The sequence below is a fragment of the Phalaenopsis equestris genome, unplaced genomic scaffold, assembly GCF_001263595.1.
Source record: "Phalaenopsis equestris unplaced genomic scaffold, ASM126359v1 Scaffold000002, whole genome shotgun sequence".
Taxonomy (NCBI): domain Eukaryota; kingdom Viridiplantae; phylum Streptophyta; class Magnoliopsida; order Asparagales; family Orchidaceae; genus Phalaenopsis; species Phalaenopsis equestris.
In genome coordinates, this window is record NW_018164444.1 from 52,351,049 (window position 1) to 52,368,010 (window position 16,962).

At 35.9% G+C, this 16,962-nt stretch overlaps 2 protein-coding genes across 2 annotated transcripts; both read right to left on the reverse strand.

Annotated features, from left to right (window-relative positions):
* Positions 1-2,697: 2,697 nt before the first annotated feature.
* On the reverse strand, positions 2,698-4,673 carry LOC110038377 (cytochrome P450 89A2-like). The gene is given in 3 exon segments (XM_020743199.1): positions 2,698-2,838; positions 2,936-4,029; positions 4,031-4,673. Coding segments are annotated over 2 exon segments (1,539 nt in total). The 5' UTR covers positions 4,522-4,673; the 3' UTR covers positions 2,698-2,838; positions 2,936-2,981.
* Positions 4,674-11,905: 7,232 nt separating this feature from the next.
* On the reverse strand, positions 11,906-13,599 carry LOC110028277 (cytochrome P450 89A2-like). Its single transcript, XM_020730061.1, has one exon. It carries the CDS (start codon positions 13,549-13,551, stop codon positions 12,019-12,021), a length of 1,533 nt encoding a protein of 510 aa, XP_020585720.1. The 5' UTR covers positions 13,552-13,599; the 3' UTR covers positions 11,906-12,018.
* Positions 13,600-16,962: the final 3,363 nt, after the last annotated feature.

Here is a 16,962-nt window from a genome sequence, read left to right on the forward strand (position 1 = left end):
AACAAAACATCAAAAATACATTTCTTTAAAGTGCAATATCATTAAAAACAGTATAAAATATGTATGAAAATCTTAACATATTTTCCTTTGGTCAATAGTATAAATGATCCCATGAAATCTAATCCCCAAACATTAAATATTTCAACTTCTAGCATATAATTGAGGGGCATCTCATTTCTTCTAGAAATATTTCTTACTCGCTGACATCTATCACAAGTTTTAATATAAGCATTAACATCTCTAAAAATAGTAGACTAATAGAATCCAGATTGTAAAATTTTAATATGTTATTTTATAAACACCAAAATGTCCCCCAAAATCAGAAATATGACATTTTTGGATAATTTCATAAGTCTATTCTAAAGGTACACATCTTCGAATAATAAGATCATTTTCTTGTTTATATAAAAACGGGTCATCCCAAAAATAAGTCTTAGCTTCAGAAATAAATTTTCTCTTCGGTTGACATGTCATTCCATAAGGTATAATATTACTAACAAGAAAGTTCACAATGTAGAGTGGTTTTTCTAACTCATGTCTGGATAAATGATCAGCAATTTGATTTTCAGTCCCTTACCTATCTACTATTTCAAAGTTAAATTCATGCAAAAGAAGAATCCATCTTATAACTCCAGGTTTGATATCTTTCTTTTTCATTAAATACTTAATAGCAGAATGATCTATATGTACTACGCAATGAGTTCCAATTAAATATGATCTAAATTTATCAAAGGCATATGCTATTGCTAATAACTCTTTTTCAGTTGTTGTATAATTAATTTGGGTTTCATTAAGAGTTTTACTAGCATAGTAAATTATTTTGAAAATTGTCCTAAAACAGCTCCAATAGCATAATCACTAGCATCACATATCAGTTCAAAAAGTTTTCCCCAATCTGTTGAAACTATAATTGGTGCAGTGATTAATTTTTCTTTTAATAACTCAAAAGCTTTTAGGCACTCTTCATCAAAATTGAAAATTGCATCTTTCTCCAATAAATGGCATAAAGGCTTAGCAATTTTTGAAAAGTCTTTAATATATCGCCTGTAGGATCCAATATGTCTTAGAAAAACTCCTAATTTCCCTTAAATTTATTGGATAAGGTAAATTAGTGATCACTTGAATTTTATCAGGATCTACTTTCATATCTTTTTTTTTGATATTTTATGTTCTAATACAATTCCTCCTGCTACCATAAATTGATATTTTTTTTAATTAATGACTAAATTTGTTTCTTCACGGCGCTTAAGAACTTTTGATAAATATTATAAACATGAGTCAAATGAGGTTCTAAACACTGAAAAATCATTTATAAATACTTCAATTCCTTTTTTAATTAAATCACAAAAAAATTGTTATCATACATCTTTGAGATGTAGCAGGGGCACTACATAAACCAAAAGACATTCTTTTAAAAGCAACTGTACCATAAAGACTAGTAAAAGTTGTTTTCTCTTCATCCTCGAGAATTATTTGAATTTGGTGATAACTAGTATATCCATCCAGAAAATAAAAGTATTTATGCCCAACTAGTCTATCCATCATTTGATCTAGAAATGGTAGTGGAAAATGATCTTTCCTAGTAGCAATATTTAATTTTTTATAGTCAATGCATATTCGCCACTCTGTGACTTGTCTAGTATGTATTAACTCATTATATTCATTCATAGTCACAGTGTTCTATAATATGGTTGTCAGGACGACCCCTAGTCTGCACTGCAACCGTCTCATGGGGTGAGCCCGCAAGGAAACCAAAAGAAGGTGAGTTCTCACGATCATCGACTCCTGGATTATGCACAACTCTCTTCCTACACACCCCTTTCGCTCATACCTCACTTGCCTGTTTATGCTTCATGTCTAACTTACGGTCTTACGCCCGCATATCACACATAGCTTTAAGGAGGATACTTTTATCGAAAGACGACACTCCTTTGTCAAACATCACAAAAAACACAAAAGAAATTGACACGATACAAAGGAGCAAGAAGAAACGGATCTGATGCAAACTTTTCTTACACCAAAGCCTATTTATAATGGCTTGGGCACGAAAATCCAGAGAAGTCCATGCCTGTATAATAATATCATTTAATTATTTCATACATGTTAAAAATAGTTTCTTATCCTCGTGTATTGTAAAGCTTTCAAGAAGCTAGACAACTAGGGAACTGAATATGTACATATAAAAATATGTCAGCACAAGTCTCAAGGTAGATGGTCATGAAGATGCGAACAATGGAACAGTTCCTTTGACGATCGTTTTACGGCTGAATATGGCAAGAGAAGCTTCTTGGTCGGATAATCGGTCGAAAGCGCCAAGAGAAGCTCTGGCGAGATGGTAAAGAACCTTTAGGACAATCTACAAGGAGCACTTTTTCAAACTAGATATCAATAAAGTCAAGGATTGTAATTACCTTTCTCTGAAAAGTTAATGATGAGTGAACTAATATATAATTTTGGAATGTTAGGCCCTATGATTATAAATAGGGTTTCATGTCATAAATAAATGACACTTTCTTTTATTGTTTGCGTGTTCCCTCCCTCCCACCCTCCCCCCCTCCCTAATTATTTTATAGGAGAACTTTCTATTCTTTGGGGGTGTCTCGACACTTTGAATTCAACAGAAAAAAATAAAATAAAATGTATTGCATTAATCGAACAGCTGATTGGATGACTTTTAAGACCAATCTTAAATATGATTTATTCAAATATATTGTTTATAAGCCTTACATTTTATATCAAATTTATAACGGGTGCCATCACAAAGTTCACAACGTACTGTAAATGGCATGGTTCTTTGTGCAAAAGCGAAAACATTTAATCATTGTGCAAAGTGCTCATGTAAAGCCATGCCCACACAACTACATAATACAAGGAACACAAAAGCTTAATAAGCCTTCCTTCTCCGGCTAATCCGAGCTATGTGCAAAGTGCTCATGTAAAGCCATGCCCACACAACTACATAATACAAGGAACACAAAAGCTTAATAAGCCTTCCTTCTCCGGCTAATCCGAGCTCGCAGAGGCTTCTTCATCACTACTGTAAATTCAGTCGTCTCAGTGAAATCAATCTCCTCTCCCTCCACAGCATCCCACTGAAACTCCCTCACCAGATTTGCTATAAAGTACTCAAGGTGAAGCATTGCCAGCCCAACCCCAGGGCAAATCCTCCTCCCTACCCCAAAAGGCATCATCTTTATCTCCCTGCTCCCGGTAATATCCACCCCTTCTCCATCCCCTCCGGCCATGAATCTCTCCGGCTTGAACTCCATGGGCTCTTCCCACACCTTCTCATCCCAACCCAAATCCGCCACAGTAAAGTTAATCGATGCGTTCTTGGGTATAAGATATCCTTCGAATTCGACATCATTGACCGCCGAGTGCGGCACCACGAAATGCCCCGGCGGGTGGCGGCGCAGGCCTTCCAACACCACCGCCTTCAGATAAGGGAGCTTCTGCAAATCTTCCTCTTTTATCTCTTCTTCATTTAGCGCTTCCAGTTCCTTCACCAGCTTCCCGTGCACCTCACTCCGCGCTACTATCTCTGCCATAGTCCACTGCAGCGCAGTGGCTGTTGTATCCGTTCCAGCTATGAGAAATTCCGAACAAAGATGTATCATTTCTTTGTCAGTGAGTTTGCTTTCCCCTTCCTCTGCCACATTGATGTCGAGGAGAGAATCCACATACGAAAAAACAAATCTTGCTTCCCCTCCCTGTTTCCGATTCTCTCTGCGAGCTCTTATCAACGGGAGGAAGACTTCCGTCTGCCTCTGCCTTAACCGTTCCACAGTCCTCAACCTCCCCTGGAACATAAATCTCGAGAGAAATTTAGGAACAAAAGCAAAGACTCGCAATTTCTTACTCGAATAAAGGAGGAGCTCTCTCTGCGATGTTTCAATCTCCCTTATGGCCTTCTCATCAAGCTTCTCTCCAAAGCACATGAGGACTAAGAGGCCAAACATGGCTAACTGGAAGCTTTCCATGGCAACCACGGCGCGTTGAGGGGATTGCTCAGACTTGGATTCTGGTTTGGAGATCGCGGATAAGAAGGTTGAGGACCCAACGGCGTCCATCAGCAAAAAGACGGATCTTTGTTGGGTTAAGGATCTCGGAGGTAAGGTTGCGGCGGAGGAGACGCCAGTGGTCGCCGTAAGGGGAAGAGGATATGGTTGAGATGCGGGCGTTAAGGAAGGGGCTGGTGGGAGGAGGCGGTGGGCGGGAGGAGAAGGAGGCGCCGCGCTCGACGAGAGCTTTGTGGGCGAGGGAGCGGTCGGTGATGAAGATGGAGGGTTGGGAACCGAAGCGGAGGGTGATGATGGGGCCGAGTTGGGAACGGAGGTTTCTGATGATGGTTTCTATGTTGGAGAGGGAAGGGGGGTGTCGGAGCCATAGGAGGCTGCCGAGGATAGGGATGGAAGGGGGGCCGGGAGGGAGAGATCGTTTCTTAGTGGAGGGGAAGAGGAGGAAGGAGAGTATGGCGGTGAAGAGGACGAGGATGAGGAGTGTGAGGGACAGGGCTTCCATGTGTAGTCTTGGAATTGTTGCAGGTAAGCTTCTGGTAGGTTTTAAGGGGAAGCCTGACGTGCCGGCGGTGGAATCGGTGGCAGTAGAAAACTTCGCTGATAAGGCTTAATTGAGCGGATGAGATGGTGGCATTTTTTTCTCGACCAAATAAAAAAAAAAGGGCAGAAATAACTTTAGGGCAAATTTGGTTCCAGAGTACGACAACATACAAAACAGAACATAAAATATAAAAACAAAAAATAAGAAAATACTCTAGATATAATATATCTGTATTGTATAAATTAAAGTTTGAGAGATAGATTATAAGAATTTGACTAAATAAATAAGTCTACAATATATATTTTTTAAATTTAATAGGAAAATTAAGTATATGTAGTAATAAAGATATTGTTAGGGATGGGCATAATTTCTTTGGCTGAGTAAATGACATTTTATTTGAATTAAAACTTAATTTTGTGGAATCATCAAATGTTCCCACTTTAATTCCCCTCTTCAGATTTGTAGGAGAACGAAAAGAAACTATCGAATAATCATCTTGTCGATTATCTTGAGAAAAGGAGGTCAATAATATATGATGATGGCGGTCTCTGTCATATTTGACACACCATCTTCGTACAACGTCATCTTCAACAAATATCTTGGTTATTTATATCTACTATGCTAAATATTTTATCCAATCTCATATTAATCTTCTTCTGCCTCCGTCGAGGTTATTATATCACAATGAATGAGAAATAATCATAAAAATGATAAAATTAATCAATAATAAAAGGAGAAAATTGAACGTTGACTGCAAAAATAAACATTAACTCAAGATGTTGTGCAAAAAAATAAGTAAAAAATTTATAAATCCAAATTAAATAGTTTTAACTACAAAACATATTCATTGGAATAGTAAAAACTTGAAATTTAATATTTTAAAACACAAACTAAGGGAATTTATAAGGAATGAACCATGAATTCATTTGCTAAAAATTCTCATGCTTACTCTTATATCATATTTTCACAAACTTCTCCTTTCTTCTTTACCCTTACAAGCACACTCTCACTTTTGTACATTTAATAACACACTCCAAACTCACTAAGTGTCCTCCCTACACTCACAATACATTTTTATACTAATTTTTATTGTCCCTACTACTCAACTGCTCGAAAGCTGTCCACTAACTCCTAGCGACTTACATCAAAATTAACTTGTAATTATCATGTCGAGATATTGTGTTGTTGTGATGCAAAATAGTGTTTCAACAATGATGTTGTGGCATTGCGGTGCTTCAACCTAACGCTGCTACCTTAACATAGCACTATTGTGGTGCACTCTCTATTTTTATGACATTTTTCCTCATGAAATAACACTACAATATTCACTCTCTTTTGCGAAAACATTGTTATTGTGCTATAGTCAAGAAACATGGTGTTATAGTGTCGGTCAAAATTTTGGGTCGGTATATATATATATATATATATATATATATATATATATAATTTTGAAAATTATATTTTAATTTGAAAAATGAGACTAAAAAGATCTCATGCATTTTAATAGTTTAAGTAACCGAACACAACACTACAAGCAATGCACTTATCTCGAGGAATATGCACTTAACTTGACAGCGAGCTTGATTAAATAAACTAAAGAATTTATGAAATTCATGTGGTCTATGAACTTTTTGGTGTAACCGACAAGTTCTCCTACCTAATATAAAGATTAAATAGAGTTTATACTACTTGGGTTCCAAGTTCTCTGTAAGGGTAAGCTTCTATAGTTAATTACATCATAATGACCGAAATCATTTAAGAAAACTCTCAATGATGATCAGAGGTCTTTGTCTTAAAAAATTCAATGTTTAGGTTTTCAAGATTGAACATGGGAAATTCAAATTGGAGTGGCTCAAGTAGGAACAAATTATTTTAAAAGTCAAAGGAGTGAAAGGTAGAGGATGTCACGGATCCAAAGAAAACCTCGAAGACTTTCTGAATTATCCAACTATTTGGCTTTACATTTAGAGATGTTATTTGAATGTTCATCCCTGCCGATATTATTTATTTAGGTCTTAAACTTGCATGATATCCAAATCATGCAAATAACCTACAAATATAAGAGAATTCACGTCGTACCAAACGACAATCTCTGAGCCTAAAGAGAGTTAGGACTTATAGTGCACGACATGATTGGGCATGAGCCTAAAGATAATGTGAGAATTTACGTCATGCTAGAAGAACTACCTCTAAATATTATGAGTTATATAATTTTAAATTAAGGAAAGTTTAGTTGAAGTAGATCTTGTTTCATGTGAGGTCTTAATTTGTTGGCAAAAGGCCCTTTGTCGTTCACTTGCATGCTCGTCGTGCTACCCAAAAGTTTTCTCCGAGCTCCATATCATAGCGATTATGGGATTAAATTTTATGTGAAAATGCAAATTGTTGAGTCATGGCCTGCCAGAAGATACCATATAACACATGTCCTACTGTTGTCTACCCTAGGGTGCTTGCAAGTATTATAAATAAATGCAGAAGTAAAACAATAACAAGGTGCAATAAAAATGCAGTAACGTGTGGTAAATGTAAAATAAATATGTGTGTCTGGGATTTCTACCACTGTTGCAAGGTTAGTACAACATAATATAGTAATGTGCAGAAAATTTAAATAAATCATAAGAAAATCCAAAGAAAACTTAATCAAGTCATAAGAAAACCTGAATGAATAAAACAAAACGTGATGCCACATATAAAAGATCGAGGTTGGGTGTAAGATTTTTAGTAATGGGAGAGCTCAAAACCAGGACCGAAGTCCTAGAAATTCTTCCCGAAGTAACTTCGTAGGCAACTTGTAGTTATCATGTCTGTAAGGCCCAACATAGGGTAAAAGGTTATCAGCCAGGCAATCATATGAGGATAGTCCTTAGCCCGTTCTGTGTGACTGACACATGTATTTGTCTAAAATAATATTTTAAATTTTGAATTTTTTTTTTATTTTTCATGCAAAAGTAGTTTGAATTTTGTGAACATTTAACAAACAAAATACAAGTTTTCATTCAAAAGATACACTTTTAATTATATTTTGAAAATCAGACATTCATGAGTCGGTCACGCCGACAGGCTAGGGCTATCGATCACCCATGAGAATGAGGGGTAGCTTTTTACTAAATGTTAGGGGTTAGTAATGCCAATTTCTGACCCACTCACGAGTCTAGGACATACATTACTCCTCACATACCTATATATCATTCACATCATCACTCTTACCACCAAGACCGCCAACTTACACCAGCCCGATGATCCATATGTGACATTTAAAAATGTCCCCAATTTCTTGGAGGATCTGCATGTAAATTTCAAGCTCATATTCCATAGCATTGGGTTTCATTGCAGGTTAAGTTAGAATGAAGATTTTCAATAGTTGATTTAATTATAAGGGTCCCGAGTCATGTCTTGGCGTGTCCTAAAAGATTTCACCTGGTTTAACTTGTCTTTTAAGGATGATTTTCCTCAACAATTTTTGATAAGTCAAAGGTGCTCTAAGACATTCAAAGGCTTGCAAAGATGTTCAGAGAGTGATTACAGACAACCTTGGAATTTCCTGGACTATCTCAAGTTCATTAGGTCTTGTCACATGGTTGGGTCAATTACCCCATGTTGAATTAAGATTGCATTTTTACCCATGGATTGTGGATAAATGATTAATTAACATGCAATTGAAAGATGATAGGGCAAACCTATCTGGGGTGTGCTTGGGAGACTTAAAGGATTTTACACTCTAGCTTAGGCTTGAAGTATTTTAAGGTACTTCATTTTTAGTTAAATGTTTTCCAACTATAAATGTTTTCCAACTAATCAGTGTCTTTAGATTAAACCTAGCTCACTATCAAGCTTTTAAGACTTATGAGCAAATTTGTAATTTTGCAAAAAAAATTATGAGTGTGTTTTAAGCTTAATTAAAAGAATTGGACTTTAGTTTATCCAATAAATAGGGGTCCAAATTTATAGCCTACTAATCTTCTAATTCATACACTTTACACTTGAATCATCTGAGTTCTTATTTTCTTCCAATTCTCAATAATTTTCATAATTACAGGAATTACTACAAATTGGTTATTACCCAAATTTCCATTAGTTTTCAATCATTTTAGTGGACTAATAATCTTTTTTTTTTAGTTCCCTCCCCTCTGATTAATCCTAAAAAATATGGTTAAAGTGTCAAATTCTAAAATTACAATTCTACCTTTAGGGTTTAAACCACTTAAATTTCAATTCTTAAATTGAAATTTGACATAATGCAAGTGAAGTCTCTATACCTGATCTCGATCTTGTGGATGATGATCAACAGTTGGTACCATTAGTTTTGATAGTTCAGAGGATATCTATAAAAGAAGAACTGGAAAAGCTCAGGGCCAACATCAAAAAATTGTCTGACTAAAAGGAAAAGGAACCCATGAATGATGATGAAGAAGAAGACCTTTCTAAGTTCATAGAAGAGGATTTTGCTGAGAGCGACATTAGAGACTCATGCTTCTTTGTCTCTACAAAGAGTAACCCCTGCAAATGAGGAAAATAATGCTAAGCTATGTAGAGATAAATTAAACAAAAAGATGAACAAATCATTCACTCAAAAAAGTGTATGCAGGAGATGATGATTGCAATGAAAACTCTGCACAGCTTGCCTCAGTCACCAAGGGTGGCACCGATCGAAGTAAATTAACCAGAGGTCTTTCAGATAGCTAAAGAAAAGAAAAAAAAAACTACTCTTCAATGGGGACAGTCAACTAAAAAGTATTCTATAAATAACACAATTTAAGAAAAAAAACATCAAGCAGCTTGTGGAATAACAACTGAAGGAAGCCTTAGCCTAGTCAAAGGGTGAAGCATAGTATCAGAAGAGCAAGCCTTACTCAGAGGAATTTAACATTGTTCAATATCCAAAGGGTTTCATGCATTTTTATTTCATGGGATACAACAAATCCCACCTTCTGATAATCTCAGCCATGGAGCGCCTATCCTTTCTGGTTATCTTCTCAAACATGTAACAAACTCTAGCAAACAACAAGTTCTTCTTCTCCCCATGAGTGTGGTTGTATTCAAGCGATAGCGATAAAGTATTAGCCATCCTCTAGAAATTTTCTTCTCCAAATATAGCCAACAGTTGGTTAAACATACTACTTCTTATTGGTGGAGAGCTCTCAGAAAGTGCAAATCCCTCTTCCTAGTCTATCTTTTCAACCAATCAGTATTCAATCTTTAGTTTAGCATTAGTAGTTTTCTATTCATTTTCGTTCTCCAAGCTTGCGACAAAGCTATTGACCTCGAAATAGACCCGATCTCAAACTTTGATAGAGGAACTTTGCAATCCATCATATTGGCATTTTCATTGAAAATTACATTCTTCTAGAAATTTTCGCTTCACTCGCGTTTCAAAAACAGTAGCTTTCTTATACTCAGATAGATTTCCAACTGATCCCTTTGGCAGTATTGAAAATTCTTTCTGACACTTGAAATTAAACTAAAGTATTGGCTTCTTATCTTTCACAACTTCGACATTCATAACAACAATGGAAAGAGTACCACAAGTCATTTCCAAGTCTTGAAAACCCATGTCATACTTAATAATGGCTCCTTGAGGCAGGGTTGTCTTTATTGATCACAATGTTCAAACCAATCATGAAGTAGAAAATCAATTTAAGGGAAGTCATTTCTGAAAATTGAAAAGTTAAAACAGTTAATTCATTGCTCAGAATGATCGTGGAGGGTCCAATAAGAAATCAAATTATATAATTTGTCATATTTATAAGGAAGTTCCAAGAATTGACAAGTTAAATTAAATTTTTCAATATTAAAAAAAATATATATGATTGAAAATTTCAAAGGAATGAATTCAAGAAAGATTAAGGGTTTCAACTAGTCATGGCCAAGCAAACCTAAAAGGAAGAAAATTTAATTTGAAAAAGAAGTGATCAGGAAGAATGAACTTAGGCCCAAGATCAAGAAAAGCTGAATTTTAAACATGTTTTTCTAATCTTAATAAATAAAATTTTATTAGGGTTCCAAACGTTTAGAATTTGGGAGATTCTAAAACTTGCTCATTTGGAATGTTTAAACAAGTGGTTCTAAATTGAAAAACTAACTTTGGCTATACTCACCTAAGATCAAAAAGGGTAAGATACCTAATAGACCAAACTCTGATAATTTCTTTTGTGTTATGTTGCATAGATCTTGAAATTTTAATTTTTAAAATAATCAAATACGTCATCAAAAGTAACATATTATATCGAAAGATAAAAATATCAATTTACGATGGATTAAATTATTCAAAGAATTTAATTTTTTTATATTAGATGGGTATGCATTTAAACAAATAAAATTTTCTCCTACCTAAACCTGAATTATTGATATGATTTAGATTAATCCAGGTTACTAACTTTCTATAAGGGCAAACATCTATTGTTAATTACATTTTAAGAAGCAAAAATTTTGTTAGAAAACTATCAATTAATGCTGAGTATATCTTCAAGAATTTTAAAGTTTAGGTTTTCACGATTGTTTGTTTAAAACTTCAAATGGAGTAGATCAAAGTGGAACAGTTTTTTTCGGAACCAAATGAAAAAAATAAGACGTGTTGAAATAATGAGAAGCTTAGTGGCAATTTAACTATCCGATCATTAGATTTTATTAATTTTGAAATTGAAGAGATTTTAATATTTGAGTTCACATTTTATTAGAATGTTAAGCCTTATATCCCATGATATATGATCATTAGAAAGTCTAGAAGATAAAAACTTATATTGTAACTAGACGAAAAGCCTCATATTCTTAAGACTAATGGTGGCATCCACTAAAAGAATTAGAACCTCGAAATCTTGTGTAATGAGAAAATGCAACAAATAAGAACTTGTAGCACAATCTTACAAATGATCAAGTAAGGTCAAAATGATTAGATTTATAACCCTACCTGAATATGACTGACATCTAAACCTACTTAATCATAGTAAAACCATGCTTTATCAGTCTAAAGAGATGTAACATATGATAACTTTTTTATTTATTAAGAAAAATAGGCCTTACAACTTAATAATAAAATCAAGATGCTTAAATATGAAGGGTTCTTTTTTGTTGTTTGTTTGTTTGTTTTGAAGGGTATATGGGTTTTATTGATTTTCTAGAAGGGTATCGTTAGTTTGGTGGAAGGGTTTCTTAGTTGTTTGTTTTGAGATTTTGTTTGTATTATGATCTCAATTCGAAAGCAGCTTTGAGACGTATTTGCTTTTTATAAAAAAGTTATGGGATAATTAATCAATTATGTATATCAAGAGATATATAAAATAAAAGGGATTAAAAAAAAAATTATTTTTTTCTTAATTAAAATTTGATTTAAATACTTAATAAACACCTTAACTTTTTATTTATTTATTTATAAACAACATGCATATATTTATTTCCTAGAACAACTATATGCTCGAAAGGAAAAAAAACATTAGGGGAAAAGAACAACCCAAAAATGAAGCATCAAGCTCTGTTTCTGGGAGAAAGACGGGCTCTAAGAGGATTCTTCATCACCACAGTAAGCTGAGGCTTCTCCGACAAATCAATATCCTCTCCATCCATGACATCCCACTCAAAATCCCTCACCAGATTGGCCACAAAGTATTCCAGATGAAGCAAGGCGAGCTTCAGCCCGGGGCAAATCCTCCTCCCAACCCCAAAAGGCATCATCTTTATCTCCCTGCTTCCAGTTATGTCCACCCCTTCTCCATCACCTCCCGCCATGAATCTCTCCGGCCTGAATTCCATGGGCTCTTCCCACACCTTCTCATCCCAGCCCATCTGCGCCACCAAAAAGTTAATTGAAGCATTCTTCGGGATAACATATCCTTCAAATTCGATGTCCTCTTTCGCAGAATGCGGCAGAACGAAATGAGCCGGCGGGTGGCGGCGCAAACCCTCCAAAACCACCGCCTTTAGGTACGGCATGCTCTCCAAATCCTCTTCTTTGATCTCTCCACCCCCGTTTCGCTCCACCGCCAGCTCGATCTCCTCCAGCAGCTTCCCCTGCACGCGCTTGTGCTTCACAAGCTCCGCCATGATCCACTGCAACGCTGTCGCCGTGGTGTCTGTTCCGGCAATGAGGAACTCAGAACAGAGCGACACCAATTCGTCTTCAGTCAGCCTTCTCCTGCTTTCCTCCGCCAGCGTGATGTCGAGGAGGGAGTCAACATACGAAAGAACGAATCTTTCTTCCTTAATGAAATTCTTTTCGGTGTCCCTCCGCTCCATGCGAGTTCTTATCAAAGGAACAAAGGTATCCTTCTGCTTCTGCCTCAGGTCTAGGATAGTCTTCCACCGACGGCGAAATATATACTTTGCGATTCTCGGAGCAAAGGAGAAAACATTGAGCTTCCTGCTGTAAAGAATTAAATTCGTCTGCACGGCTTCGATATCCCTTATGGTTCTCTCGTCAAGCTTCTCCCCAAAGCACATGAGCACCAGAAGACTGAACATGGCGAACTGGAAGCTCTCTATGGCGACGACGGAACCGTCGGATGATTCCTGAGCCTTGGTTTTGAGGTCATGGAGCAGCAGAGCTAGCACCCACGCGCGGCCGGGAGCGAAAAGACTGAGCTTGGAAGGGTGGAGAATCTCGGTGGTGAGGTTGCGACGGAAAAGGCGCCAGAGAGGGCCGTAGCCGGCGGAGGTGATGTTGTGTTGGTTGCTGCTGAGGAAGCGTGAGGCAGGGAGCGGCGGAGGGCGATCGGAGAAGGCGGCGCCGTACTGGACGAGGGCTTTGTGGGCGAGGGAGTGATCGGAGATGAAGATTGCGAAGATGGAGCCGATTCGGAGGGTGATGATGGGGCCGTACTTGGCGTGGAGGTGTTTGATGATTTGCTCGATGTCGGTGAGGGAGTGGCGGAGCCAGAGGAGGTTGCCGAGGATGGGGACGGCCGGAGGGCCGGGAGGGAGGGGTTTTCGCTTCCATGTGAGGAAATGGAGGGAGATTGCCGCGGTGAAGGAGACGAAGAGGAGCACAAGCCAGGAGTCCATGAAAAAGATGCCGTTTTTTTCCCTTCTAATTTATGTTTTTCGCTACCATTTATTTATCCATTCCGGATGACATGTTAAGCCTTGGCGTCCACTGCACGTTTGGTGGCTATTTTGTAGTTTCTAGAGGATAATATAATATTTTTTTATTTGTTTTTAAGGTGGATTTACATAGATATATATATATATATATATATATATATATATATTATTTTGGGTGTTCAGTAAAACATCATAGATGTGGAGCGTGCGGGTGATGTATCGCAATTCCCAAGTTTTAAGTTCTTTTTTTCCACGAATTAAAATTATAAAGCTTATTATGATATATTTATTTTTATTTGGTTGATTTTAATTTTGTTTGATTTGATTATAGTTTTAGATTTGAATTAGAGTTGGCTCAAATTTTATTTTAAATGGAGTCTAATCCTGGTTGATTGGCTGATCCAAATTTTGTTCAGTCATTTAATGACAATAGAGAAAGGGTAGATGAGACATGATATAAACCAAGAGAAATAGACTTCAGTATCTCTTTCATTTTTTTCTCTAATATTTTGATTTGTCCGTTGTCGGTCGCTTTGAAAATAATTTAATTTTTATGTATATAATTTTGATTTTGAAAAATAGTATTTTGATTTTAAAAAAAATTAGCCAGAATAGATCTCATATATTTGATAGTTTAAGCAATGGAGCACGTACCATAAGTAATACACCATCTCGAGAAACATGCATACTACTTGGTGGTGAGCTCGATTATATAAACTAAAGAATTTATGACATATGTTTGGTCTGTGAATATTTTGTGTGACCGACAATTCTCCTACATAATATAAAGATTAGATATGATTTATATTATCTAGGTTTTTAATTTCTTATAAGGGCAAGTCCCGATAGTTAATTATATCTTAAATAACTAAAATCATTTAAGAAAACTCTAGATAATGATCCAGGGTTTCTTTTTCAAGAATTCAACATTTAGTGTTCACGATTGTTTAGAAAAAAATCAAGTGAGAATGACTCAAATAGGAACAGTTATTTTAGAGAGCAAATATGCGAAAAGTTGGTGTCAAAGATAATGAAGAAACCCCAGTGACTTCTCAAATTATCATATGGTTTGACTTTACATTTTAGAAACGCAGTTATTTAATGTTTACTTCTGCCATTTATTTAGGATTTAGGCTATACTTGTGCAACATTGATCGTGCAAGTAGTCTACAAAGATAGAAGGATTTAAGTCATACCGAACAAACAACCTTGGAATCCTAAAAGAGTTGGGAGATATTCTGCACAACATGGTTGTGCAAAAGCCTAAATATAGTGTGATGACTTACGTCGTACTAGACGAACAATCTCGAAGTCCTAAGGATTTATATTATTTAAATCTAAGAAATTTTTTTGTTGAAGTAGATTCACTCCATTGATGAGTGTTGATTGTCATATGAAGCCATTCTCCATCTACTTGTGGCCTATTTTGAACTCCTTGCGGTGATGGTTGCAGAATTTAGGGTTCGTATGTGAGCATGTAATTATTATTGAGTCCTAGTGTCTGGTGTAGTGTTCCTCCTAAACATGTCCTACTGTTGTTTACCTTAGAGTTCTTTTACAAGTATTGTAAATAACTGAATAACAAAATATGTACAGTAAAGCACAATAAGAAAGAAAGTGCAATGAAAAGGAAAGTGGCAGTATGTACCTGCCGCCTGCGATGTCGCTGATGAAAGGGGTTTTAACTACAAGTAGAGCGCGCAAATATTATAAAAGATTAAAAAAGCGCAAAAGACATGTATATATGTGTATATAAATATTAAGTGACACATATATGGAAGATCAGAAATGACTATAAGAATTTGTTAAGAGTAGGCTCAGACTCATAATTCTTTGGGGACCTCCGTAGGCAACCATAAGCAATATGTGTGCTTTGTCCCTTCCAACCTTGGGTGGAAACGACCAACCAAACAATCGGATGAGGGCAACTCCTATCCCAGTCAAAGTGATTATCAAGTGGACTTGTATAGGATAACACCCAAAATTCTTAACTTGTCAGGCATGTATAGTGAAATTTTTACTCAATAGTCAAAGATAATGGTGTCATGAGAAAAGATTATTATTATTATGTTATATATATGTACTTTGTAAATCAAACAATCCATAAAATTAATCACTCGGATTAGGCTAGAGCTACAAGCAAAGTCATAAATCAAGCGACAACTTCTTACCAAGTGTTGGTGAACAGTAACATCGATCCTGCACCCTACCAGAAGGTCCTCACGCCAGAAGAAATTATTTTATTATCCCACTTTTAGCACCAAAAGCGTTTCGTATCATTGCCTTTAACCCCTAAACCGTCCAACTCATAACCCAGCTTGATGATCTACATACTGTCATAGTTCAAATATGCCCAGTCGCCCACATGGGTTTGAATACTATCGCCAAAACTCATACCCTTTAGCATTGGGTTTTACTGTAGATTTAGTAGTAGGTTATTCATCATTAATGAGTCTTAAGTTGAAGGGCCTCAAATCATATATTGGCGAGTCCTTAGATTTTATGGAAGATTTTCTTCAACAAATTATAATAAACCCATATGTCATTTAAAACGTCTAAAATTTTGCAAAGGTGTTCAGGGAATGACCTTAAAAAACATCAAAATCCCTTGGACCATTTCAAATTCATTGGGTATTACTATGTTGTTGAGTTAATCCTTCCAATTATATTATGAGCATTTTAGGCTGCAATTATGCTCAGTGTAATCTTGATATCTTAGTTAACCCATGAGTAAGACAAATGATTATTTACTTAATGTCATGTTAAAAGTTGTACAAGTAAGCACCCCTATGGGTATATTTGACCATTAGAGAATTTTACACTCTTGTCCTTCAATTAGGTTCGAGCTTGCAGCGTTTTCAGATGTTTTGCTCTTAGTTATTTATTTTTCTTAACTATTCCTCCAATGGTAGTAGATTAAACCTAAGTCACTATAAAGCTCTTAGGGCTTAAGGGAAAATTTATAATTTTTGAAAAAGACTTATAAAATATGTTTGATCTTCATTGAAAGATTATTTTTTTTTACCATTGGTCAAGGATTCAAATCAATGAATTATGAACTTCCTAACTCATATCCCTCACCCTTGGATCATCCAAATTTTCATTTTCTTTCTATAGCTAAAAATTTAAATAATTACAATTTTACCCTTTGTAGAAAAGGCTGTGAACTAATGAAGAATTTTGGAATACAGAGTCTAAAGTGTTTATGCTCCTCAAGTAGGTTTAGATACAGAGTCTAAAGATAAATTTTGGAATGACTTAGAAGACTTAATACAAATGATACCTCTTGAAGAAAGAATTTTTATTGGAGGAGATATTAATGGACATGTCGGTAGAGTGGTAAAAGATTTCAGAAATATTCATGGTGGCTAC

What these genes read in the sequence shown, in the direction of transcription:
- LOC110028277 (XM_020730061.1), bottom strand. Translation starts at nt 13,551, where the DNA reads ATGGACTCCTGGCTTGTGCTCCTCTTCGTCTCCTTCACCGCGGCAATC.